The following is a 27,862-nucleotide window of genomic DNA, read 5'->3' as shown; positions in this document are numbered from 1 at the left end:
TCATACATCTGGGTAGGGTGGGGGGCCAGTTCCTTTCTGTGCCACCTATGATATCCCAGGATAAACTTAAAACTGAAAAATCACAGAGCTCAGGTGAAGCTGAGGGTGCTCACAGGAATTCCTGGGAATTTAACCCGGGCCCTTTGGTCAGTAGTCTAATACTTCACCCACTAGAATACCATGTCCCCAATAGATCATAAGGAGAGTAATTTCTGCAGGCCATGAGCCTTTGTAAGTATTACTATCTTCTATTTTCTTTAAAAATAGCAACTTTTTCTGGGTTCACATTTCTCAGGTCATACTTATTTGTTGAAGAGTTCATGCATTTCAAATGAAGGAAATATATTCCTCTTATTTGCCTTTTGTAGATTATATAACACTTGATGACTATTAGTGAGTTCTATATTGGATGCTGTGGTATGTATCATCAAATGTTAAAAAGCCAGGCTAAATTCAGTAAACAATGAATGGAACCACTTCTCCAGAATTGACCGTGATTCAATTGGAAATTATTATTTATTTTATATTTAGGTTGCCTTAAATGTGAAATAACATCGCCATACTGTAAATAAATGCTATTTGTCTTTTGAATTGAATTTTGAGAATGAAAATCATGTTTATACATTTTTCATGCATGTGTAACACCAAGGAATTTTCTCCTTATTTTTACAGGTATTTCATCATTTCTCCCCAGCCTACTTCAAGTCTCCACACACAAAACTATTCTCTTGGCTCTAAATGGTGAAATAAAAATAAAATGTCATTTTTATAATAGATAGGAAAATAAATGCAAAGCATATTGACTGGCCGTGATATGTTGAAGACTGCGATAGAAGGGAGAATGTTGAGTGAACGAGGAAGTGGAAGGAATAGGATAGGGATGTTGGACAGAATGGAGGAAGGAAGTACGTGGAGATGAAGAGTAGGATGTTGGGTTGTGTTTTGTTTGGTGAAACAAGATATTCATTTGGTAGTTGTGTCCATCCAAAAATCTAACTTAACCAGTAGATTACCTATAATAATAGATACTGTAATGATAAAAGTAAGTCATTTTGGACAGTCTACAAATTAGTAGCTGTTGGTAGTCACTGTTAACTATTTTTTCACAGTCATGGATTGCTAAAGCTGTTCCTTTCAGCATAAACTGTGGGACCCATCTTTTTCACTTCTTTCCATCCAGTCATCCAAAATCCATTCCCTTTCCCTCAGGAGACCAGCTGTCTGTAGCCCTCCCCATCCACTTTTCCCCTCATTATTTTACCTAAAAACTTCCTCTCTTACTTGCACTGGCAAATATTTCAGGGGCTGGGGTAGAAATCAAAGCAAGTCTCATATTAAAACGCCCTTGTGCCTACTCCAAAATTATTCATTGACTGATTGAGTTTATTCACTTAACTTAATTTTATGTTTTCTTCCTCTGCAGCTCACCAAATCATAATCTTAAATATATGGAGATTTGAGGTGGTCACCAATTGATAATTGAATTCAAAACCCTTGCACCAGACCCTTTTTATGACATTTTAATTTTGACCCATAGTTGGTAAATATTAAATGTATGTAGACGCTTAGTTTTTTTATTTAGTAAATAATGAAAGCCTCCTTCAAGTAAAAACCCTGAATAAAGGTTCACTTAAAAGTTTAGATCTTTGCTACAACCTTAACTATAAATATTTTCCCTGTAAAGAGAGAGCTTTGGTGTCTGCTGAGTTGGTGATATTGGCACGTAGAGTCCCAGGTTCTGTGGCTATCAGTGTCACTAATGAGTTTGGTAATTAGGTGTTTCTGGAACCATCTGCATGGAAAATAATAAAGTGGAACTCATCTGGCCTTAAAGGGAATGTTTTATTTCGGTAGTTACCAGAATATGTAGACCATGCTCTGTTAACGGAGTGCATCCCACAAACAAAATATGAGTAAAAATAAAAGTCCTCTTTTTCCTTCTATATTAATGATCAAAACGCCACTTCCTCCTCATATCAATAGCTATTTATTCTTACGGAAGTTGCATATTTTTTGACCTCATGGTGTTAATAAAACCTTTTGCTTGGTAAACATTCCCTTTGACTGCTTTTGATTGACAGGATGAGTAGTAAAAAAATCTAACCTTTGATAGTATGAGCATTTATAAAAACATACAAGAACACACACTTAAATACATTTTATATTGAAGTATTCCATTAACTATATTTTCCATTGAGAATGTGAATTGAAAAAAACTGATTTTGAGTGCTTATTCATTGAAGTTAGTTACCACAGAAATCTTTTTTTTTAATTATCAACAAAGTTTAGTTTAGTCACATGGAAATTCTCTTGACATGTAGATTTTTTTCATGACGTACCAATAGAACATAACAAAAAGTTTCAAATGCACATTGATGAAATTGGTACACCGTAAAATAAATATTTTCAATGTTGCCATTCCTAGAATAAGTAGTTTTTCTAGGGGAGGCGACCGACAACCGAGGTCATTTTTGCCATAGGGGATGGACAGGAAAGGATGAAGGGTGGACATATGGCTTAAGCCATGAGCTCTAACAATGCTGCCACAACTACTTTGCTAAGAAGGCACTTTTATGCATGCATAGAATATAACTTCAACAGTCTGAAGACTCAAAAAGAGATCCATTGTAAATAAATATTTTCATATCATCTACAAAATCATTTTTCCTTCAAATAGGTATGTCAGGGAAAGCACTTTGGCAACTCTCTCATAAAAATCAGTTTGAAGAACACAATCAGCAAAAATTATAAAACAAAATGATGAATTAATACAAGCAAGAAATGAAGATTCTGGTTTTCACTACTTAAGATCCATGTTAACCAGTAGTTGAGTCAATCAGGGCTGCACAATGATTTGCCACCCTAACCTGGAATTGGGTGAATTGATGAGCCTAAGCAAAGGCAGACAATTAATTATTAAAACAACAATAAATGCAATGATTAGCATTAATATGATAAACTGATGCCTGCCAATTTCAGCTTAATTTATGTTATCCCTTTCTCACTCCCTGATTATGCGTAACTTTTTCACTTGATTTCAAACATGAATAAGGCATATTTCACAGGCAAAAGAGTCGCCCATCTTTTATGCATGTATCATATTGCTTGCTAGAGGCAATTTCTTTAATTCACTTGCCCCCTTCTATCTGAAGGCTGTGGACGTTTGGGGAACTACCCATGGGAATGAGTCAATACTGTCTTTAATACCTGGCCATCACTGTCAATGAGGCAATATGGTGCTATGTTTCCCATTAAATAAGAGCCCAAAGGAGGCTGCAGCTGAGAAGGGGAGCTGCCGCCAGCATCCTGGAGAAAACACCAAGTAGGAAGAGGGCATCGGCAGGAATGTGTGACTACAAGGATGTGTATTGAGGTGTGGCAGAGAACAGAGAGAAATTTCAGAGGCGACTTGAATACAACAAAGCTCATTTGGGAAACTCTTGATGATGAAGATGGACAACAAGTCAGCTGATAAATTTGAGCATTTATTTTGGGGATAATAATGCCTCAGATTATACACCGTTTGCCATTGTCTTTTGGGACATATAATACCCATTCAGTAGATCCAGTATTATGAAGTCTGGAGAAAAACTGTACTTGCTATTGTGATACAAGAAAAATAATCACGCATCATTAAAAAGAGAAATCGCATACGTGCAGGACAAATAAGAATTGAATCCAATCCTGAAACTAATGAAAAAATTGCCACTTTCTTATGTCTTTTTTTTTAGAAATTCATAACTTCTGAACTTAAGCTTCATTATCCAAAATTGCACAACAAGACTTTAAATTCACTATTAAATCCTAAAGTTTGCATTTACTATTCCCCAATTACTTGAAATGAAACCATATGAGTATGACCAACAAACGTAATTGCCATGGCTTTCCAAACATATGATCATCAATGTCACATGAAAGTATTATTGCTTTGACTTACACTATTTGTCTTTTGCTGTCTTAGTTTACTTGCGGAAGCCACAATAGATGGTTTATTAGAGCAGTCAGTTAAAACTGGAGGGCCCAGGTTAAAATCCAGGAGATATTATTGGACAACACAGCTAAACCTAAGCTGTATGTGATTTTCTGAGTAAGGGAACTTCCACGGAAAACAGGCAGTGATGGAAAAAAGATTTGGCCCTCATGAATACGTGGATTTCACTCATTGTTAAGCTTACAGTTAGTACTCTTGCGAGCTCAGGTTGAGGACTGTGAAGCCATTTCAGAGACTTATTTATAAAAATGTATGCTTTAGCTGCTGGCAAGACACGAGAATTATCAGTTGAGTGGGCACCCTGCATGTGACCCTTTAAGGTGAGTTTCATGAATATGCATGAAAGGAAATGATGTTATACATTTATGTGCGCCCCAAATATTGGTTCATTTAAATAATTAAAAAAGTAATGGTAACATTCACAAAATATTTTTCATGAAAAATTCACACTAAAATTGTAGCTTCATATAAAATATTGAGTAATGACATATTTCATTATCATCACAGTAATGATGGCAACCAACTGACAAGTTGCAACTATTAAATTGCAAGTTAAACAAAATTAAATAAATGCATATCTGAAAAATTAATGTGGTAAAATACTATAAATACATATAAAAGTGAAAAACTACAACATATCTTCACATGCTTTGGAGAGAACATTTTTCACTTTAGATATTTCTTCTTTGGTCAATAATATATTGACAGCAATACGTAAACTTGGTCTGGGTAGATTTACTTCTTTATCCTCCAAGTATGATGGAACCGTTAGGGCTATCCCATGAGTAAGACACTTGAAAAGAAAATAAATTACAATATTAAAGCATCCACTTTTAATTTTATCTTACAATCAAATCTTCCTTAAAAATTAATATATCTACTACTTTAAGCGTTTGTTTCAAATAAAGAATTGGTCTGAAGAACAAGAATCTTCTGCATTCTTTGGAACACACAATTAAAAGGAAAGCATAGTCAACACCACTTTCATTTGACATCAGATTAAGCAATAAAAAAATACATGCCTCTAACTACAGAGAGCTTTTGTGAGTTGGTCCAGGGCATCTATGACAAATGGCAAGGCCAACATATAATGAGGATTAAATAACAATAGCAGCGCATCAGAATCAATGATAGGGAAAAGGAACACAGCATGACTACCAGAAAGACTTTTATTACTAAAAAAAGAGCTGATGTATAACATAAGGTGAAGTGATAGACTGTAAACATTTCATTTCCTTAATATGCTCATCTGAAAAGGTGGTTCATCTGACATGCCAAAAATGTGTTTTCATTCATGCAAAACTTTTGAAGGGATTCAAGAACTAGAAAATTTTATTGCAGACAAACCTCGAAATTAGCCAAAATGTCAGGGAAAACGTTTTGGGGGTTAGAATGCACTGCACCACTTGATGAGATCTTTGAGAGGACCATCAGTTGAAGAAAAGGTTCAAGGGCTCTAAAGGGTGGCAAAAGCTTGGTACTGCACACAAAAAGGCAAGATGAGGAGCAGTTCAAGTTTGGCAGATATCAATCATATTTACATAGAAAATATGGAAATACTTCAAACTGTGGGGAACAGGAGCATTATAAACTGCAGTATCCTCTGCCACAGAAAAAGAGAGGCCAGAAAGAGAAGAGAAATAAGATTCAGGGGTTATTTGAGGCCAAAAGTCTTCTATGCACTCATACAGCAAAGTCCTGTGATTCTGATCACATACTTCATAGACTGATGCATCTGTTCTCATGTCACCCCATGCAGACAGATTAGCAGAGTATGCAAAATCATTGTCCTTACACTAACATACACTCATAAATAACTAAGGAAAATATTGTAAAAATTGCACGTAAAGACATTGGCAGCATGAAGGAGAATACAAGTGACTAATGAACTGACGAATTTAATACTCTAGATTTGAAAGATTTTTTGCTTCATGTTAGTAACTGACAAGGCCATTAATGCTGTTTACACTAACTAATTATGAAATGTGGATATGGATATTAACTATATGATGGTGAAGTTTTATCTGTAATGATAAAGTGTTTGCTACTGCAAGCAGAACTAGTAATGAGTTGCAATGCTTTGATGTAAAATCAAATCCAGCACTCAATAATCAGACTGGGGCACCAAAAAATTAAAGAGATATTTGGGAATGCAAAATATAACCTTACTGCATAAACATTTCAATAATTCTGTAACATTTAAGAATTGAGCGTATAAATGATGTTGATGTTAGTGTGCTTGGTGTAGAGTACAAGAAACAATTTCCTAAGAAAGATGCAACTCATGGGTGGGCAAGGTGGTAGACCTGTTTATCACTGCACCATCAGACATGCTCTCATCACTTATAATGAAGGGAGAGTTTTCTCCAAAGATATCAGCTGTGAGTAAAAACTGATGCTGCATCAATTGAGGGTAAGCTTTCCCTGGCTAAAGCTGCATTTAGATTCTCACCGAGTATGGATTTAAATATCTATAGAGTGAATAGCAGTAGGGAATGACGAGTTTGGCCTGGCCAAAGAAAGTCTAAAAGAAATTATAACATTGTTTGTTGAATCTAGGCCTAAATTCAAGTCCAAAGGTTAACAGATATCTTTTTCACACCTCTTTCCTTGGCTTAAGCAGAAAGAAGCATTTGCAACTACTTATATGAACAGCAATGCAGATGAAATCCCCAAAATAATTTAAATGTCGATAACTAATATAGAAAAAATATCAGAGTAGAGTAGACAGTTTGTCTCAGTACAAAGCAACAGTAAATAAAAGGAACAAAATGCTAATAATGCACAAGACACACATCATTATCAGTGAGCAGAGCTTATGTTTTTTAAGAGTATATTCGATTTATGAGGGATAGGGGATTGTACTACATGAAGAGGTCACTACTCAGAAAGTCAGACGGCACAAAATTCATTATGACAGCAGTGGGGACACATGTGAGGAGTACATTAAATCCCAAAAGATCAGAATATCACAGCACCATCACCTTCCACTTCAATTCAAAGTTGTGTAATATATAGTTCTGGTACAAACATGCAAAGAAAATGAAATAGGAAATACATTCACACAAGTTCATCATATAAAAACCGATTTTTACAGTATATACTGAAAATTTCCACTACCTTCAGGGCAGTAAATATGAGGGATTCTAAAAACTATTCCTTTATTTGTTCAATATCAATGGGATATGAATAATTTGAAGATTCCTACCATCATAATGGACATCTATAATAATCTACACTGGGGCACTATTAGATACATGGGTCATTCAATAACCTCTTAAAAAATCCATGAAATAGGACTTGCACTATTAGGAAAGGTTAACTTTCAGTAAGCCTCATCTCTCCCTAGACAGCTTTAAAAGTTTCAGCTATATCCAGCTGGTAGTTTCATTTTCATAGTCGATTGAAGCAACAAACAATTATTTAGTTAGAAAAGAAAAAAAATAAGTTTCATGCAGTGATCACAATTCTATTAAACAGGCTCAACACAAAAAGAGATCAAAGCTGAGCGAGGTGTAGTTCATAGTGCATAGGTGGGTGCTGCGTTTGACCTCAGAGGAGAGCAAATTCAGCAATCATGTGGTCGATTCAGAGGCTGGTTTGGCACTTATCGCAGCAATCCTGATGGGTTTTTGCTTTGAGAGGTAACTGTGGATGAAACATGATCCAATAATACACCCCAAAGGCTTGGAACAGTCTAAACAGTGTCTCCAAAGGCAATCCAGCTCCGAAGAAGGAAAAGACAGTGAAATTAGCCTAGGAGGTTATGGCCAAAGTTTATTGGGATGCATGTGGAATTACCCAGAGCAATTACTTTTTAAAAGAACAAACAATAAACAGAGTGTAATATAAGTACTTGTTGCACCAGTCAAGCATATAAATGAAGAAACAACTTTCCATTTCACAAAGAGAAGAATTCTCTTCCATCAAGGCAAAGGATGGGTGCACACCTATACAGTTTCAATGGCAAAAATTATGGAATTTAAGTTAAAATTGTTACATAAAGTTCACCAGATTTGGCCCCCAGTGACATTTCTTTCTTTTTCAATTGGTAAAAATGGCACTGGAAAACAATTCAAGTCAAACAAGGAGTTCAACGTCAAGACAGATGCCTATTTTGAGGACCTTCCAAAATCTTGTTTTTTAGATGCCTCATAACAGCAGGAGAAATGAAAGAAAATTTAGAGCTAAAAGGGGCTTAAGTAGAAAAATATTAAATTTTATCTACACCAAAATAATTTGTTTTCTATTTTTTTCTAACGACCTATTGAACGACCCACGTGAATGAATACCAGCACTCATAAAGTTAAGGTGAAAACTAAAAAGGTAATAAATGTAAGGTTAGAATAATACCTAATTTCCCTATATATACTACCCTAGATACTCCATACGTACACCAAAATTGTTAGGAATTCAGACAAAAAAACCATCAATTTTACCAAAATTAATATTTGGGGACAAACAGATTTAATGGCATTTTAAAGTTATTTTAATCAATTTTGTAACCAAACAGATTTTTTTTCCTTAGTATAAAAGGGGATGGAAGAGCAAAAAACCTGAAATATTTTCATACTTTTGATAAGAAAAATCGCTATATGCAAACAGCTAATAACTTGGCAAAAAATTTCAAAATATATTATGCATCTATTAAAATCATTCCTTCTCTTCAGAGAAGGAATGATTTCGTCTCATGTGTGGTGACTTATATATGCTGTGTGTAGTGTAACGGTCAAAAAGGGGGGGCGGGGTGGAGTCCCCACCCCCCTCCCCATCCCAACCGACTTTTCATCTCAACTCTCCCCCCCCCACTCCGCCCCGAAATCATTCCTTCTCTGAAGAGGACTGCTTGGCAGTCGAAACACTTGTGTCAGCTTCTGGGCACTCCCTTTACCCTTCCACCAAGTGCGAGTCACAGTACTAACGTCGGAAGAAATTCCACGGTAGACCTGTGAGTGAGTGAGTGAGTTTTGCTAGGGTTAAGGCGTCTTCGCATACCCAAGCAAGTGAGTGATTGGCGGGCCACTGCCGCAAAGGGAAACCTCTCGTAAGCCCTGATAGAGTGTGAGTGCATGCGACTAGCAAGGATCAATGCTGCTTAGTACATCCAAGCTAGAGAGTGCGTGATTATTTTGCCTTTATTATTATACGTGTGACTGACGGGCCACTGGCGCAGAGGGAACCTCTCCTAAGCCCTGATTGAAGGTGAGTGCTTGTGACTAGCAAAGATCAATGCTATATGGTAAATCCGAGCTAGAGAGTGCGTGATCATTTTTCGTTTATCATACTTCCTAATTTTATTTCACTACGTGTGATTGGTGGGCCCCTGACGCAGAGGGAAACCTCTCGTAAGCCCTGATAGAGTGGGAGTGTATGCGACTAGCAAGGATCACTGCTGCTTAGTACATCCAAGCTAGAGAGTGCGTGATTATTTTGCCTTTATTATTATACGTGTGACTGACGGGCCACTGGCGCAGAGGGAACCTCTCCTAAGCCCCGATTGAAGGTGAGTGCCTGTGACTAGCAAGGATCAATGCTATATAGTACATCCGAGCTATAGAGCGCGTGATCATTTTTCGTTTATTATATTTCTTAATTTTATTTCAATACGTGTGATTGGTGGGCCCCTGACGCAGAGGGAAACCTCTCGTAAGCCCTGATAGAGTGAGAGTGTATGCGACTAGCAAGGATCACTGCTGCATAGTACATCCAAGCTAGAGAGTGCGTGATTATTTTGCCTTTATTATTATACGTGTGACTGACGGGCCACTGGCGCAGAGGGAACCTCTCCTAAGCCCTGATTGAAGGTGAGTGCCTGTGACTGGCAAGGATCAATGCTATATAGTACATCCGAGCTAGAGAGTGCGTGATCATTTTTCGTTTATTATATTTCTTAATTTTATTTCAATACGTGTGATTGGTGGGCCCCTGACGCAGAGGGAAACCTCTCATAAGCCCTGATAGAGTGGGAGTGTATGCAACTAGCAAGGATCACTGCTGCATAGTACATCCAAGCTAGAGAATGCGTGATTAATTTTCACTTTTTTAGTATTAAAAAAATTAATTTTTTCCCCCTCCATTTCATTGTTCTAACCGTTTGCGGTATTTAAATATTTCAATTATTTTCAGTTTTTTACTATATTTATTGTTAGTCTTATTTTCAGTTAATTATTTAATTTTATAATTTTTATCAATTTACTGTTTCTATTTTCTCCAATATCCCCCACCCATCCTTTGCCCATTTATAAGAGTACGGCTGGGGTGAACTCTTCCCATTATATTTATACGGCCGTAGTTACCGTTCGCTTTGTATACATACTAAAGTATGAGAGTTCTATGCTTTTGTTCAATGATTGCTATTAGTTTCAAATTTAGTGGGACTGAAACAATCTGACTTCACCGCCAAGGAATGAAAGGGAAATTGTAAATTTGATCGCCAGTTTCACGCTACTTTAATTTTAGTTACCTATCTACCCCAGTTTACACAAATTTTGTAATTTTTTCTGCTCACTGCAAAAAACATTTCAGGATGCCATTAATTGGCATATGACAATATGCTTTTACATTGCATGCAAAAATATTAATAATAGAGTTTGAATTTAAAAAATGCAAACAAGGCAATCTCGAATAATGCACAGCTCTTACTACAGGAATCTCTATTTTTACATATGTTACTCGAACAAGAGAAATCATTGCAAAGTCCAGAAGTCTGTCACTTTTAAGATAACAGTGGTGTCATACAACTAAACCACATAATACAAACTTACATAATCAACAATAGCTAACAGTTTCCCTTCCTCCTCTTCCCTTGTTTCGCAAGGCACACTTAGGTAAAGATGCTTCACCGGAGAGTCTTCATGTCCACTTAGCGTCAGCCCATTTATGGATTCCAAGCTCTCCTGCACCAAATGACAGTTCTGCTTCAACTCAGCGAACATTGATGGGTTCTCCTGCATTATATCCAATGCTTTTATTGCAGCAGAAGCCAAGAGTGGGGGCAAGGATGCAGAAAAGCAATAACCTGGAATAAATAAAGAAATTATCAAAATACATGTAACATTACTAAGGCAAAGAATTTTAAATGAAATAAAACTATGAAATATCAAGTATCAATTTCATTAATCATCAACACTTTTTAGTTCAATCATCAACTTCAATCAATAATGTGTGAATTATGCGCTAGCATACTTCTTATCTAGGTCCTCTCATGAATTTAGTCATAAGTAAATAAAGTTTTTGATGCAGTGAAAACTTAATAAAATTAAAAAACATCTCCTTAATTACTTCCCCATTTCTTACTGCAAATCAATAAATTAGAGACTCTGGTACAATGCCTTACTTATGTTGGGGTCAACACAATCAGATAATTGTAATGCTAACCAAGGCCGGAAAGGCGTTGATGTTCAACAATAAAAGATGTTCCAGCACAAAATCCTCCGATGGATGCCACTGACCATTCTAAGCTGCTAGAAAGAAGATCCACTTCCTCCACCTGTAAGATTATGCAACGTTAGTGTTAAGACATGCATCCCTTTGGCTACCAAGCTTCCGGAAACACTTGCACTGAATTAGAATACTCTAGAAGTGCACTAGCTGAAAAAATATCCCCCTGGCTTTACTTGCAAAGTGAAAACATCACAGTCCAAAGTATTGCAGTGGTCTTCAACTACTTATGCTTCAAACAAACAAATGTATCATTGAATACACTTAATTTACATGCAAAAGTTTGACTATGGACCAGAAAAAACCATACAGTATTATTTCAAACAGGTAAGCATCAGAAAAAGGTTATTTTCTGCAATTTTTCAACTCCTCAATCATCGAGATTTAAAAAAATATCATTAGTAAACCTGTGCACTGCCTATAAAATGTTTAACTATAATAAGCCAGTAAAAAAAGTGAATTATTACTTTAGTTCACCCTCAATTTTTTTTATCTTTCATTGATAACCTCATTACAGAATATGTAGCACTAAAACCAATACCATTGTGTACAGCTATGCATTTGCAATTAGTCATGCTTAACATCTGTGAATCTTTCACCACATGAGATTTCATTTATGAAGTACATAATTTTCATAGTACATTGAGCATTTTTAGGGGTATGGGAGCCATTGTTTTCATTTCTTTACAATAGCAATTACATGTGAAATATATCCACGATCACACCCCAGAGGAGACTACCTGCCTGTTCTACCTATTAGCAATAAAGTGAAGCAATGCCCATTTGGTCTTCCCCAATTCATCCACCCAAAGTATGGGTGGGAAGAAGGGGGGTGAGCCACCAGATTCACACACCCCCCTTTTTCTCTCTTGTACATCTCTGGGCACACCAAACCCAGATGGAAACTGGCCCGCTGCACAACTACACACAGCCAATGAATCCACCAATTGTCTCGATACAGGTGAACCGGAGATTTGCTTACAATATTATTTCGAGCTAGAGGCTTTGGGGCATACATTTCAAGAGCAAGGAGAAAGCTGAAAAATGGCTTCGTTCAAGAGACGCACTTGAACCACCTAGCCATGATGACATCAAATGACTGCATCATTTCATACGGTGAAAATGATGATAGTAATGATAAGGTGTATTTTCCCCATGATCAAGAGATCAAGAAATGTTTTCCCATTCTGAAGACAGAAAAATATTAAGAGACAAAATGTTATCGAAAATCAGTGATCACAGTCATGGCAACAGGATTGGTGATGAACCTGAATGTGGCAACGTGAAATGAGTACAGCGTACATAAAAAGTACAAGAGTCGGGGTCAATTGTTTTTGTCCCTTCCTTCCAAATTTATATGTGCACTGGCCCAGAAGGAACAACTTCTGGTTTCAAACATGCAATATAGTAAACTAGGCTCCAATGATGACCTACAATATTTTTACCTCAATGCACTGTCAAAACAAATAGCTGGGGCAGGACTGCAAAGGAAACAAATTGGTATGAAGAGCAATTATTTGTCTTATCACAATAAACTATCAATAAATTCGAGAATCCTGAAATGGCATCCAGTCAGCACTAAGGATACAGCCTATATTCCTTATACCTCTCTAATGATTCTTAAATTACATATTTTCAGCACTTGTCAGAAAAAAACTTTCACAACCGATCATAAGCTTGCATCTATGAATAAAACCAAATTGTGTAACTTTGTTTCCTACGACAGTTACTGTCTTCAACCAACACCCACCATAACCTCATGATTAACATTCGTGATATATCTTTATAAAAATATTACTGGTTTTTACTAAATAGCTTGACCAACAAAATGCTCAACCAGATTTATATTCTCCTATTTATAATTAATCACTGTTTGCACTACTTAGTTTTATGTTTTGAGAATTGTATTACACTGCTCCATTTTTCTGTTTTCCATCTCTTATTCTCTAAATAGTATATAAAAGATAAAAATGATTAGGTAAAAAATTTAAATGCATTGAAATATATTGTTACCAGTGTTGTGAAATGAAAATAAATGCTTGTATAATTGTGAATCATAAAAGCATAGCCCAAAAGTTTATTTTAAAATATCCATCAACATCAGAAAAACTAAAGGAAAAATATGAATACATTAACCATGTGTTAGTTTATTAAAAAATATGATTCTTAATTCTAATGGCACTTCTTTTGATATTCTTTAAATATCTGCAACATAGAAAGGGTTGAACTTGCACATATCTATATACATACTTATTCTACAATTAACTTACTGGAATATTGAAGTACTCTGTGATTCCCCTTCCGGTACTTCCCAGTGTACCAAATGATAAGCTTTCATCAATAAAAATTCGAAGTTTGTACTTTTTCCGGAGCTCTATAAGTTTGGGTAGAGGTGCTATACTTCCAGTATTCATGTAGATTCCTTCGACAACTAAGAATCTGCGAGTGGCCTTTGCTTTCTTTGGTTTCTGAAAAGGATATTCAGATGACACATTGATAGGACTAGATTCTTGACATACCAAATACACATTACTTGAAACAATTTTTCTTTCGGAAAAATGTTACCAAGACATCCTGCTTCACCTGCTCTTCCAATAGTCTTTCCAAGTCTTCCATGCTATTATGCTTGTAAAACCTAATAGTGCTGCGAGATGCATCCAAGCCCTTCTGGATAGCAAAGTTGACACACTCATCCCTGGAAGTAGTTGTAAACAAATGTCAGTAATATTGCTTGCAGAATTATTTCACATTATTTTATATCTTACCAACAACTGAAGTCAAAAGCAATTCTACTGTTTACATACATGGTTGGCATAAAAATTACCGAGAAAATTTTGGAAAATAATGTAATTCAGATATTACTACAATGCCTCAAAATTCTTCCAAGTACATCTCTGAGTGTTGATACTTTTCCCAGCGGCTTTTCGAAGACTCGACGGCTCCCTGGTTGACAATTCCGGAAGGTTCTTAAGGGTGAACATGACCTTCATAATGAGTTTAGTGCAGATCTTTCACACCGCCAAATTTTCAGTGATAATGATGTGCACAGTCATCTTATTAATGACAACACGATCTAGATCATATGCACACCCACCGGACGGTCTTAATTCGCCACTTCACGCACACACCAGGAAAAAATTGCTCTTGATATTTTTTACACAAATCTTGTACTTAACAATCATAATGTACATGTGATTGTCAAATATGTATATAATTTTTCTCGAGACCCTAAACACAGAGCATCCTTGTGCTGATCTATTTATCAAACACAAATACCACTCTCAGCCATATTTAATAGAACAGTTTTTCTATGAACATCATATTGTTTATTTTTTCAATTTTGCTAAATAAATGCAAGGAATTGAGTGCATAATGTTAACTTGAAATTGAATATTTTAAAATATTGTTGAATGATGAAATTCCTCCCACTAAAATGTGCAAGAAAGAATTCCAAAACTTTCTTTCTAATTCATTTTACAATGCTGGATGACGCGAGGAGCATTCACTTACACGAAAATTAGATCAGCTCTCTTTGCATATGCAGGTATTGCACTGGCTATGGTAGAAAATCCATATGAGTAAACAACTGCTTCTTCCATATTTACAAATTTTGCTATCTTCTCTTCCAATTCCAGGTGAACATCTACAAAATAAGATAAAATCATTGCAACAGACAAAAAGGAATGCTTTCATCTGAAAATGGAATAGCTATCTTTATGGAAGTTTTATGTCAGGATCACGAATTGAAAGCCCACATTATTCTGGGTATCAAGAAGAATTATTTTACAAATAAGTTGGTAAATTAGCATTCAGTCTTGACAAAAACTAGTTTTTATGAAATGGGTACTACCCCATTTAAGATCGACTAATTCTAAAAATTGACATCTTGTTTTACATATAAAAATATTAAATTGCAGATATAATGTTTAAGTCAATCCAAACTCTATTCTTCATTACAGTTAAATCCCCACAAATGTATAAAGAATAGATACAAGAAAGATTATTAACTATAAAAATGCACAATTCACTCAAAGACTCTTGTATTTATTCAATATAATGAATTACAACTGCCTCAACTGAGTGCCTTTGCATTCAAATATAGGATTTAATTAGTGATTGAATGTCACAACAAAGCCCAACACCTTCATAGCATTCAAGAATTTTGGACAGTATGAGGTATCCAGATGTGCCTGCCTGCACCTGAGCCCTCCGATCAGTAGTCCAACGCTTTACCTCGTAACTATCACAATAATATTATCACGATAAAAAAGGGATACATGAAAATTTGAGACTTAAATCTTCATGTGGCAACAATATATAAGAAGAAAACCTTTAATCTTCAATTAAAAAATCAGTTATAAAATAAAAAAGTTATACCATACACAGAAATGTTTGAAAATGCAACAGAAACATAGAATGACTAGGAAAACATGTTTATAATGTATGTAATTTTAACGCATGCATTTCCTGAATTCATGTGCACATGCCCACACTCCAATTTTGGTTGACCATCAAGGGGGAACAGGAATTTGGGTAATACTCATATCCACTATTTTTTTTACACTTGCACAAAATTTACATAAAAAATCGACTTTAAGTTATGGAATAATTATAAAACCATTAACAAAGTAATCAACCCAAAGGTCGGTTTGGTAGTTGATGGTAGAGTTCACTCAGAGCCCAACAGCATGTGAAATTCATACATAAAGGTAGGAGGGTCCAGTGCCTTTCCCTGAGCCACCTGGTTTCCCAGGAAGAACTGGCACCCAAATTCAAGTGTCCATTATTGTACTGATGTGTCACTTGGCTACGCTAGGATATATAGACATTTCAAATAATTGCTGATGATATGGGGCATTTGTGGCATGTTGGCAGTAAACATAAGGAAGGCAGGGTGAGGAATGAGTGAGTCATGACAGCGGTGGATTGGATGCATCAGAAACAGATTAGTATGAAAGAAGTGTGCCATGCCACTTGGGTCATGTAAAGAGAATGGATTCAAGTTTTATTAACAAATACATAAATGGTAGCGCAAGTACGAGTGAACCTCTCAAAAAGGAGGTGGTTTACTATGAAAGTGGTTAACATTGTGGCAGTGGTAGACTGGGTTAATGTGATTGAAAACTCAACAAGACACAGAATAAAATAAATCTCAGGGACAGGACAGCATCTATGAAATGATTCGTGAAATTGACAAGAGGCAGTGGAAGTATGCAAGGACAGGCAGGATGGAAAAAATCAGCACAAGGGAGTAAATCATATGATATTACCCAACTTTTAAATTAGGTCCTTTTTTAATTTTTTTCAAACATCCAGGGACTCAACATGAACTTAGAGGGATGCCTATCTCTGAAACATTTTTTCCACAAGCATATTTTCCTATTCACCCTTAATTTTCATAAATTTTGTAGTAACAAACCCAAAATTCAGTTTGATGGGTGAGTGTGGAGCTCACCCAACCCGACAGCATGTGAAAAATCACACACCAGGGGGATGGGGGTGGGGAACTGTGCTTTTCCCTGCGCTACCTATAGTTTCCCAGGAAGAACTGCCACTCAAAAAATAACACAGCTTGGGCAAAGCTGAGGGTGCACAGAGGCATTTCCAGGAATTGAACCTGGGCCCTCCAGACCTCTACCCAGCAGACTACCAAACCCTCTTTTTCATCAAAGTGTGCACATAAACTCTGATACTCTAAAGGCAAGGTTAAAAATTATGCTAAATCAAAAAATTAGGAAAAAAATCGTCAAAACATGACATGCATGCATTACGTTTGGCTAAATTTGAAACTTTTTGGCCCATCTACCTGCTAACCTACTGGTTGTGGATTTTAGGTCTTGACCATGGATGTCATGTCAACTCGGGCAGTTCAGCCCCCAGGGCCCTCAATTTCTGAGACCAGTAATTGCTTATTGAGATCCTAGGGGCAAATGGACTGTAGCATGTACCCATGTGGCAAAAAACCAATCCATCCAAGCGTTTTCCCCAATCTAGTCTGAGCTTCCAAAGCAAATTGCTTACATAGGAGAGAGGCAGTATGATTACATCAACCAGCTAAATGTTGTTCACAATGTACAGGTATGCATGCAACACCACAAGTGGTAACCTCTTATTTAAAACTTTGGCATTTATGCTTGTACATTGTAATTCTTTGGTCTTACTCACCAACTGTACCATAAAATCCACGTGGCCCACATGACCCAACACCATACTTCTCCAAGCACTTGATGGCAGTTTCTTCCATTTCTTTATTTTCAACCAAACCCAAAAAGTTATGACTAGCCATATTTAGGCACTTGTGGTCATCAATTACAACATACTTCCCTACCTGAAAATAAATTAAATCAATACACAAACAAAATGAACAAGTTTTCTTGCATATAAGTACTTTTAAAACATAAGCACAAAAATGCAAACTTATTTATAAGGTTTGGGGAAATTACCTTGCCATTTATCAGTCTTGGATTTAATACTCTATGTGTTTCTGGAATGCTCTCCACCAGTGGCTCAGGAATCCATTCACTAATTATTTCTTCTTTTTCCTGTGTTGAGTTTTAATAAGAAATAATTACATTACAGATAATTTTTTAAACTCCTAAACAGAATAAACCTTGCTTGCGGTCACCCCTAGATGCCTAGCTGGGTAGGAAATTGGCCCACATGAATATGAGGTTTGTGGGTTGGGGTACCCCATTGAGTGTGGTTGATGAGTAATTTATAACTTAAATACTGTAATGCATAATATGAATGTCCATTGTTTGGAAAAATTACAAGCATCTTAATCATCACCACATAAAATAAGGTGAAAAAATAATGAAACACTGAAAGGGTGCCAGTGACTTTCAATTGTGTACAAAAATCATCAGGTGTTTGGCATGATTCACACTTGAAAATTAAATACTTGTGTATCTTCTGATGGCACTAGAAAGATAGCCAAAACTAAAGCTAATAAAATACACCGTAAAAATCTAATGGATTATTGTAAATAAAGTGTTAATTTTGTCACTTGTGTTACAAGCTATTTGGTTTTATCACAAAAATCTCATGAAACCAAGGCCACTAAAACTCATACAGTGTTAGATAGTGGCTCTCTACAGGCAGGGTATTACTGCGGCAGCTATTGTTTTTTTGCCGGGGTCGCAGTTTATTATAATTTTCATTAGTGCCTGGGCAGTTTCACAAAAATTCTATATTTTGTAATGATTTGCATTGCTAGCATTCTGCTCTTTCGACTATGCAATACCTAGCTCATTGCCCAGGCTAAGGAATAAACGGGGCCCACAATCTTAGACTACCTAGCCCATACCATGCATTTCATTTTTCATTTGTTTTGCATCCTTTGGAATCTCTCCTCCCACATAGAGCACACTGCCTCCAGTCAAAGACATCTATGCCACTTGAAAAGACTCAATTCTCCTCTCTCTTTCCCCAACCCACCAAACGTCATAATTCACTGACTTTTTCAAGAGGTGAGATAACCCTTTTCCAAGTAATAAGGGTGTTGTAGATTGCATGACTTTTGTATACAGATAGCGCAAAACCTTCCTAAAAACTCAACCCCCAATTAGTTTGTTTGCCTGCTTTATGAACAATAGTAAGGCCATTGGGCGTCAAACAATCACCAAAATGTTTCTTTCATTTGCCTTATTTGCAGTCTTTCTGGTGATTCTGAATTCCTACCCTCCACCTGAGTTTATCATTACCATTTTTCAATTTTTCCAATACAATGCTATACCTGAATGAAGTCAATTTTTGAGCATTATTTAAAAGAAAAATTCTGCTTAGCAATGCATGATGAGGATGAGGAAGTTACATGTCTAACTTTCAATATTCTTGATAAAAGAAAATATTCTCAAATGCAAATGAACCATTGCAGAATCATATCAGAGAAAAAGAAGCATAATCCTTTATATCTTGATTCTGGAAATCATACTGCCACAAACAATGAGAAATGAGGACAGTCAGGGAGGAGAGAACGATAGGGTGATAACGAAGAGTAAAACCAGATGGATTGGGCACACATCTGATACTTGTAAAATTTCTAATCATGTTGTTTACCATATTTTAATTACGGTGAAAAAAGAATGAATTTCAGTTTTTGTAAATCATGATTGCAGTCACAACCTGCAACAATGTATTGAGGCCCGAGTCCTAGAGTTAAAACTAGAGGAGCAGCTAATAGTGAGCTGAAATATTGCACACCCGTACAGTAATGGAAATCTACCACCCATAGCTCCAAACAAGAATATTTCTATGCAAGGAAATAAAAACCATGCTGTGTAATTTTAAATACAACATGAAAACCAGGCTAAATACAAGACATGTGATATTCCTTGCATCAGGAATAATGGGAATGCCAAGGTGGTATTGAAGCTTATCTTTCTTGATACTCAACATAAGCATTTCACACGACATACCTTAATCTCTTAACCCGACGGCGTCGAATATTTTTCAGCGGTATCTCGAGCCCTAGTTGAGGTAATTTGTGGAGGGCACTTTGTGTGAGAATGCCGTCCGTCGGATGGGACGTTAAGCTGCGGACCCCTTGGCGGTTTTCGTTAAGAGACGGCTGATGCCGGTTTCTCTCCATCCTTCATCCTTTCCTGTCTATCCCTAATGGCGCAAATGACCATAGCTGTTGGTCGCCTCCCCTAAATACTACTACTCTATCTCTTAAATCGGCCTTCCGATTGAAGATCTTTTTGATTTATTATATTTGCACTAACTTTCATTCCTAAAATCAAGAATACATAATTTGTAAGCCTGGCATACCAAGCTGGGCTGTCATCACTTCATGCTACAACGCATGGTAACATACCTTGATTTTTTTCTAGGACAGTACCATGTTAATGCTTTCAAATAAACTCAATTGTTACACGAGGTAAGATATTCTTACAAACGTGTACAAAAGAATGTTTCCCTACTCAGGCAAAACAATAATGCACAAGCATACTACTCTAGGGGGAATGAAATGTAGTGAGTTCTTAAGTCATAAAACTCAATTTTTATAATTTGATGTATTCCATTGTTCATACCAATTCGAACCCCTATTAAGGAATTTCAGTCGAAGCCAGAGGCTCACTGGTTCTTATTACCGCATCTGCCTATCTGTGAATTAAGCCTACCAGCACGTCGGCAACTATTACAGCAATGAACCACCTTTCACGACATACTTGACTGATGATTTTGACCAGGTAATTTTCCGGCAATGACGCCGGTCACCAAAGGGCATGCAAATTAACTATATAGTTATATCTTACTGCTTCAGTCAGCTCCTGGGCATCTAGTGGGTTGTAGCTCTTCCGAACAAGTAACCAGAGGACTAGCATTACGAGGCAAACTTCAAGGATTACATGGTATATGGGGGCCTAAAACAACAACAGGTTATTAGGTCACTTTACGGATAAGCTTACAAGAAATAATACTAATTAGGCACAATCTAAATTCGCCTACAAGAAAAAAAATAATTCACTAATATTCATTGCCTAAAAAGTAAAGTAAAACATTAAGTAAACAAGCATTAAATAAAAGTATTATAGAAAGTGATACACTCACGTCGTTCATGACTTGATACATTTCCAGTAATATCCACAATGATGACATTTTTTTTCCGGAAAGAGAACTCCTTCATAGGTTTAAAGAGATCATATATCAAACACTGAATGGCAGTGCCAAATTTGTCTTGTGATAAGGCTGGACAGAAATCTTTTTTTCCACCAAGGCAAACACCCTTTCTGGCTACACGAGCGGATTTTCACTGTTATAACACAAATAATGACAGTTTGAGAACTGAAAAAAGCGTTTATGAAATCACGCTAACAATTACTTCAATTAGAACGGACACTAATTTTTCAAAGTCCGACTGGAAAAGGGTTCCTACCTCCGGTTCAGCTTATTCCGGTGTTATTGACAAAACAACTTTATAGATGGCAGCACTAGAACAGGTGTCATGCTAAAAAAGAAATTAACACAGCAGTCGTTCTTACTTAATGTACATACAGAACGCAGTGTCATGGAGGTCAAATATTAAAATAATCCGAAAATTATTAATTTTGAGCCATTACAGAGGTGATGTCTACCTCTCGACGTTATTTCTAATAGTAATACTGGTGCCCGCACATAGGCGCCGCAAGTGACTTTCAAGGATTTCAGCGCCAAGCACGACTTGGAATATCGTCTTTACGTTTTAAAACTGTGCTTGGTTATTCTCTGATTTTTTCCATAGACGTTCATTACAAATATTTGCAATCAAAACTCTGCTTTTAAAGCGCTTTTGTGAAAAGTAAGTTTGTAAAGATAGAGAAAAGTAAGTACGTGAAATTTCAATTTTGGGCATCGTTCGTCGAAAATGTTTTGGGAGCTATCAAGGAAATTCGGTGATGAATTGGTGAATACGCTTTAATTGAAGGATTTAATAATTAGGCTTTTTTAATAACTGCTGCTTACTCATTCACTTTTATCTTTGTTTGAGTAAATTCGCTGTAGATTTATTTTATGGATAATCAGAATTGAGACCAAAATTCTTTTGGATCCTCTTGAAATTTTCGGCTGATCGTTTCATTTTTAATTCGCATAACGCTTTCCGATATTCCATTTTGGCATTAAAACTAGATATCGTGGTTAGAAAAGTGTGCAAGCTTTGTAGGTTCCGATACAGAGACCTACACTTGCTGTGTATTTAGTTGGCACAACTCTTGAAGGTGCTTCCACAAGGAATTTGTATCAAACCGAACTTTGTTTCACCTACTGTTCAATTTATTGGTTCTGCACGGGTAGAGCATTCAGACAGTGACTGGTAGTTTCTGGGTTTTAGCCCTGTGTCGTGTTTAGGCAACCAGCTTTTTGTGGCCATTAAACTTTTAAAAAATATGAATGGTAGCAAAGAGAAAGGGCTGACGTCCTCAATATCTAATTTTTGACTGACTTCATTTAAAGTAATAAAAAAATTAAAAATACAATTGCATAGTTGTTCAAAAAATATGATGTGAGAACACTGTAAAGGCAATGTCATAAATAGATGACCAAAAACAAAAATACCCTAGTAGAGACATAGGAAGGAATGGAGGGAAAGGTTAATTAGCATGGTGTTCTTTGAGTATGAAGAGTAGGTTGTTGCAATGGGAGATAAGTTCAAGAGCAGTACTGATGAGGATAAGGAATTAAATGAATTTGGTGGAACATTGATGAGAGAGGAAATGCATGCACGGAATTTAGGGGCGTTTAATAAGTTGATTAAGGGAGAGGTGCACCAAGGGATGCAGAGAGAGAAGTTAGAGGACTTGCGTTGGAAAAAAGGCTCATTCATAAGATATGGGTGATATATCATGACTCAAGACTTATTTGGTGAGTTCCACTTTCATCTATTGGAAGCCAAATTCTATGTATGGTGTTAGCTCTGGTACCTAAGTGGTTGGCCAGGACTCATTTCCAAGTTTCATACAAAATTTTCCTGAGAATAGAGTGGATTTTGCTGATGAAAGGTGGCCATCTGCAACAGATTGCTCTCAACTAAAGTGACAGTGGCACCATTATGAGTTTCTGTTCATGCTCAACTTCATATGTAGTCAACCAAGGAAAGGTGTTTGGATATAGATCACCATTGTGATAATCAACATACATTTTATTTTTCAATGTGCCCATTATTGTTAACAAAAAGTTTTGCCATAAAATGCCTTTGAGCTTAGATCCATGGAAGTGAATTTTAAATAAAAATTTATAAGACACTGTTTTAACACATTCAATTTTGAGACTCTATTTTATGAGTCTAAGGAGAGTGCATTACATTATATTTCTAATTTTACATTCCTAGGCTGAAATAGGTTTGTAGAAAAACAGATCATTGCAGCAACAGATTGTAAATCTAAAATCTTAACTTGTACTTGGTAGAAATTGAATGTACTATCATGCATCCATTATGAAAAGGTAAGAAACGTGAAAAGACATGATTATGCCAAGCATAATATAAGGATAAGCGTGAGATAAGATGGAAGGATAGCAGAGATTACTGATGCAACAATTATACAGTGATATACATTGGAGGGGAAGAGAGCACACAAGTACACACCACAGTAGATGTAGGCACGTGGAAAGTTCTTGAAGATTCAAAGAGATATCAGCTAAACTAAATAATGGTTTGGCACAGATATAGGAAGAGCGTAAGCAATTCAAACCTACCAAGATCAGGAGTTCAGGACTGTATCCGATTCAGAACATTACTATGAGCTAATGAATTGAATCATCAGATTCAGGGAGAACTGAGAAACTGGAGAGAAGGGTGAAGGCTTTAAATGCGGAAGTATTTAGTGCAAGAAAATAAAGGTATAACAGGTGGCTGAAGAAAAAAATACATGAGTGATGGGTAAAGTAGGAGAAACATGGGTACATATCAAGAAACAGATATGGAAACATGCAAATAAAACCATTGAAAATGTGAGTAGGGAAAGGGCAAGGACACAATGGATTACTGGTGATGAAAAACATATTTGATGTAAGAAATGGAATAATTTACACACAGAAGTAAAAGTTGAGGTAAAAGGATGTAGCAATGGAAAAATAACAAACTAAAGACAGAAATCATAGGGGGAAAAAAACCAATTTGGTAAAAGATGCAGTGTGAGGATTTTGAGAAATTACCAAAGACATATGAAATGGACAAGCTATACAGATGGATGAAAGATCTATCAGGATGTAAGAAGAACAAAACAATGCACACTACTAAAGATTATTATTATTATCGGTAATCTATTGCCTTGATGAGTGGAGTACTTATTGTGCAATATGAAGACAATGTCTCTAATCAAAATGTCAGGGAATCAATTATTATCCAAAATATCAATCAAATGATCTACACTTAAGATGCATAGCAATCAAACCAAGTCTAGATCTCTGGATATGGTAACTACTCTTGCGTTAACCTTTTTACAACCCATTTTGAAGGCTATCTAGTTAAAGTGGACAATTTGAATCCTGCTGAAAAATATTCCAAAAGAGTTCATCCAATTCTGGTTTCTGCAAGAAATTAGTAGTTTTTAAGTGTTTGTGCATCAAACATGGAAGAATGAATAATGATGAACTTCTACGATTTCCATTAGCCAACCTAACACCTAAAAGAAATGAGTTTAAAAGATCATGCATTAACTTTTTCTGACACTGATACGAGGGTTGACTGTTATGTTTCTGCCCTCAACATGAAGTTGGGAGTACTCGTTTCCAAAAGTTGGAGAATGTTTTTGGGCTTATATTGCAAGGAACTTACCAAGATTTTAACCATTTTGAACCCTCAGTTGACAATCGTTTGAGTGGGTCGTTTTGAGGGTTTTTGTGAAAATGGAAAATATTGAGTATAGAGATGGAAAAATGTTTGTTTTGAAATAGCCATACACCTACTCAAATCAAAGACTAGTTGGTGGCTGTGTAAAGGGAACTCAGCAGCATCATTTTTGACCATGAAATTTTGGGAAGCTGAATTTGAATTTGGCCATAGTAACTTGGCTGATGATGAGCATTTGGGATGGCCAAAGAGCAACTACCACGGATATGAAGCAAAGTCCAGTACTGATGCTACCTCAGCAGCCTTGATGATCATCAATGCACCCTCTGGCAGTCTTTCTCCTGGACATGTGCCACTGGCATTCACTCACACATTCTACCCCAAACATTGCCAAATGAGAAATGGCAAAAATACTATTTTGAATTCTAAAAATAAAATTTGCATAACAGGCTCCAAAACATCAGTACACTCAAGTGCCAGTGGGCAACTATATATAGGTGCATATAATATAGCATTAATACGAGATTGTTTAGTTATTCCATTGAGCCAATCCAGGGACATAAACTGTAACCTCTGCATTGATAACACTGGAAGATAATTTTCACTAAAGGACTGTTGAAAGTAATAATGCTTTTGTCAAACCAGTTCCGCCTCTATCAGCAAGACAGGGTGGCAGTTAGGGTCTTATTGAAAGGCTTTCAGATTTTAAATGTTACACATTGTTACAGAAGAAATAGTTTTCTTAGTATACACTTTTAGTAAATTGCACAATCATTTGGAGGAGGTGCTCACAGGGGCTCTTTCAATGGAGACTCAACCCTACAAATATCTTGGTAACAAATATAGCTGTTATTTATTTACTGGTATTCACAGAACAATGGCCGTACTTCCAGCAGAAAATACCCTGGAGATGATTAAACATCAACCCCCTTTAATTTATTAGAAGAACTTGATGATAGAGAACTTAGGCCTGCAAGGTTAGAAAAGGAAAGAAAAAATTATGTAGAGGGAGAAAGCTTAGGGCTCCAGACATACTTGACAATGAGATAGAAAGGGCATTAAGGAAGATGAACTAAAATAAGACCCTGGGGGCAGACAGCATTCCTGCAGAACTACGTAAAGGTTTATGAAAGAGTCTGTGTGGACTAATTCCTAGCATTTATGAGAAAAGAATCTGACCAGAAGACCTTGTGAGATCAGTGCTTCTTCCTATTAAAAAAAAAGGTAAAAGCTACATCATGTGAGGACTACAGAACAATTAGTTTAATTTCCCATGTATCTAAAGTGGTTCTGAGGATCGGCAGCAAAAGGAAGGAGAGCAAGGCAAATGATTTCTTCGGGATGATCAGTTTTAGGTTAGGAAGGGGAGAGGCAAGCGTGATGCCATTGCATTGATGAGATCATTATCCAGAGGAATAAAGAAGATTATTAGGGCATATTTGCCTGTTTTGTTGATCTTAAAAAGGCTTGCGATAGAGTGAATTCTTAAAAATTAATGAATATATTGCAGAAAATAGGAGTAGATTGGAGGGATAGGAGGCTATTCCGTAACCCTTCATGCTCAGACTGCTCAACGTAAGTGGGGAATAGAGAGTCTGGATGGGCAGTGTTAGAAAGAGCATGGTTGTCTATTACCACCAGTGCTTTTCAAGGCATACATGGAGGAAATGGTTAAAAAAGCTTGGGAAGAACTTGAGATAAGAATCCAAGTTGATGGGGAATTCTTAAAGTCAGTTAGGTTTACTGATCACCAAGCTCTAGTTTCTCCATCAGCCAATGAGTCGCAAGCATTGCTGAGCGTATTGGAAATTCAGTGTAATGGACATGGGATGAGAATACATGTGAATAAAACAAAGGTTTTTGATGGTTTCCGGTTCAACTTTGCGGAAGTTCATGTTCATGGAATAAAGAACAAAATATATTTTTCCACTGATCTTCATTTGGGTGCTACCAATTTCAACAACTTATGATGACGGCTAAGCATTGAAACTAGTTGTACCCATTTATTGGAAAAATACATTGGTTTTCTTCATTCCAAACACAAAGGTTATATGGTCTTCCTGACAGAGAAAGGATAAGTTATTCATGAAAATAGGAGTGGCAAAAACCGGAGCAGGTGGAATGGTTTACGTATCTCGGAAGTGTTTTGAACCAGAATTTTCAAAGTTGTAGGGACCTAAGGAGAAGAGGTTTTCGCTTGGCAAAGAGGTTTTCACAAGGAGACAGGAGTAAATGAAAGGGACGTTGAGTAAGGATGTTAAGAAAAGCCTCGTCAAAACTTCAATATTGAGAGTAGTTATGTACAGTGTGGAAGCATGATTATTGGAGTATGATGATAGGCATGGATTGAAGGCTTCTGAAATGTGGTTGTTGAGAAGGATGGAGAGGGTGAAATGGTCCAGAGAAAAACAAATGAGGAAGCGTTATGCATGGTAGGTGAAGAGAGAGGATTGTTGAGAGAAATCATGAGGAATCAGGCAAAATGGATGAAGGGCAAATTGATCGAGTGGTATTTTGAAGACTACAATAGAGGGAGTAATGATAGGGAAGTGAGAAAAGTGAAGAAATAGGATAGAGATGTTGAATGGAATAAAGGGAGGAAGGAAGTATTCAGAGTTGAAGAGGGACTTTGTTGTAGAGTATGATGTTGGGTTGTGCTTTGTTAGGAGGCAATATATTTATTTTGCAGTTATGTCTATCCAAAACCCACTTTACTGGTAGATTACCTGTAAAATATATGTGCGTGGGTGTATATCTAGTTATATTTATATAATAGTTATCAACTAAATAACTAATGCAAAACCAATTATTTAACATCGGTCTAGTTTTTTCTAAGAGCAATTTTAAGTGAATTGGCAATCCCAATCATCCTACTGTAAGAAGCAATTTAACCCAGAGGTGCCAACGGATCGACTAATGTTAGCTAGGACACGGTATTTGGTAACATTAATTAGTACAGTGCAGCCTTTTCCAATTATCACTCAATCATTTAATTTTCAAACACTTTGCACTATACAAGAAAGAAAAGAAAATAGCTCAAGTTATAACTAGATTCATAACTGTGATTTGATTTAAAATATTGATATAGTACAACGTAATATCCCATACAATAATATATAGTATCTTCTTCTGCGTCTTATCCTCTGCAATTTTTTTACATT

The 27,862-nt window shown here is 36.4% G+C and overlaps 1 protein-coding gene across 4 annotated transcripts; it reads right to left on the bottom strand.

The window, feature by feature from the left end:
* Nucleotides 1–1,863: 1,863 nt before the first annotated feature.
* Spt-I (serine palmitoyltransferase subunit I) lies at nt 1,864–21,417 on the bottom strand. 4 transcript variants are annotated; one of them, XM_071582568.1, is made up of 11 exons: nt 21,312–21,417; nt 20,987–21,188; nt 20,692–20,799; nt 17,875–17,973; nt 17,597–17,759; nt 14,942–15,074; nt 13,997–14,126; nt 13,702–13,899; nt 11,369–11,480; nt 10,756–11,009; nt 1,864–4,784 (listed from the first exon to the last, which is right to left on the bottom strand). In XM_071582568.1, the coding sequence occupies exons 2-11, from the start codon at nt 21,032–21,034 to the stop codon at nt 4,620–4,622; spliced, it is 1,410 nt and encodes a 469-aa protein (XP_071438669.1). In that variant the 5' UTR covers nt 21,035–21,188; nt 21,312–21,417; the 3' UTR covers nt 1,864–4,619. The 4 variants fall into 4 exon arrangements, with proteins under 4 accessions (XP_071438669.1, XP_071438668.1, XP_071438670.1 ...); XM_071582567.1 differs by lacking the exon at nt 21,312–21,417 and having other exon boundaries at nt 20,987–21,301; XM_071582569.1 differs by lacking the exon at nt 21,312–21,417 and having other exon boundaries at nt 14,015–14,126; nt 20,987–21,301.
* Between the last annotated feature and the right edge of the window lie 6,445 nt (nt 21,418–27,862).

This window comes from Hetaerina americana, unplaced genomic scaffold (assembly GCF_022747635.1).
Source record: "Hetaerina americana unplaced genomic scaffold, ioHetAmer1.1.p SCAF_12, whole genome shotgun sequence".
Taxonomy (NCBI): Eukaryota; Metazoa; Arthropoda; class Insecta; order Odonata; family Calopterygidae; genus Hetaerina; species Hetaerina americana.
Note: the sequence above shows the minus strand (reverse complement) of the source record. Positions and strands in the feature narration are given on the sequence as shown.

Excerpts from the sequence above, each read along its gene's own strand:
- Spt-I (XM_071582568.1), bottom strand. The coding sequence starts at position 21,034 with ATGTCATCATTGTGGATATTACTGGAAATGTATCAAGTCATGAACGAC. Across the intron at positions 11,481-13,701 it reads CAGAGTACTTCAATATTCCA|GTGGAGGAAGTGGATCTTCT; the intron begins GTAAGTTAATTG and ends ATAATCTTACAG. Across the intron at positions 11,010-11,368 it reads TCAACGCCTTTCCGGCCTTG|GTTATTGCTTTTCTGCATCC; the intron begins GTTAGCATTACA and ends TATTTATTCCAG.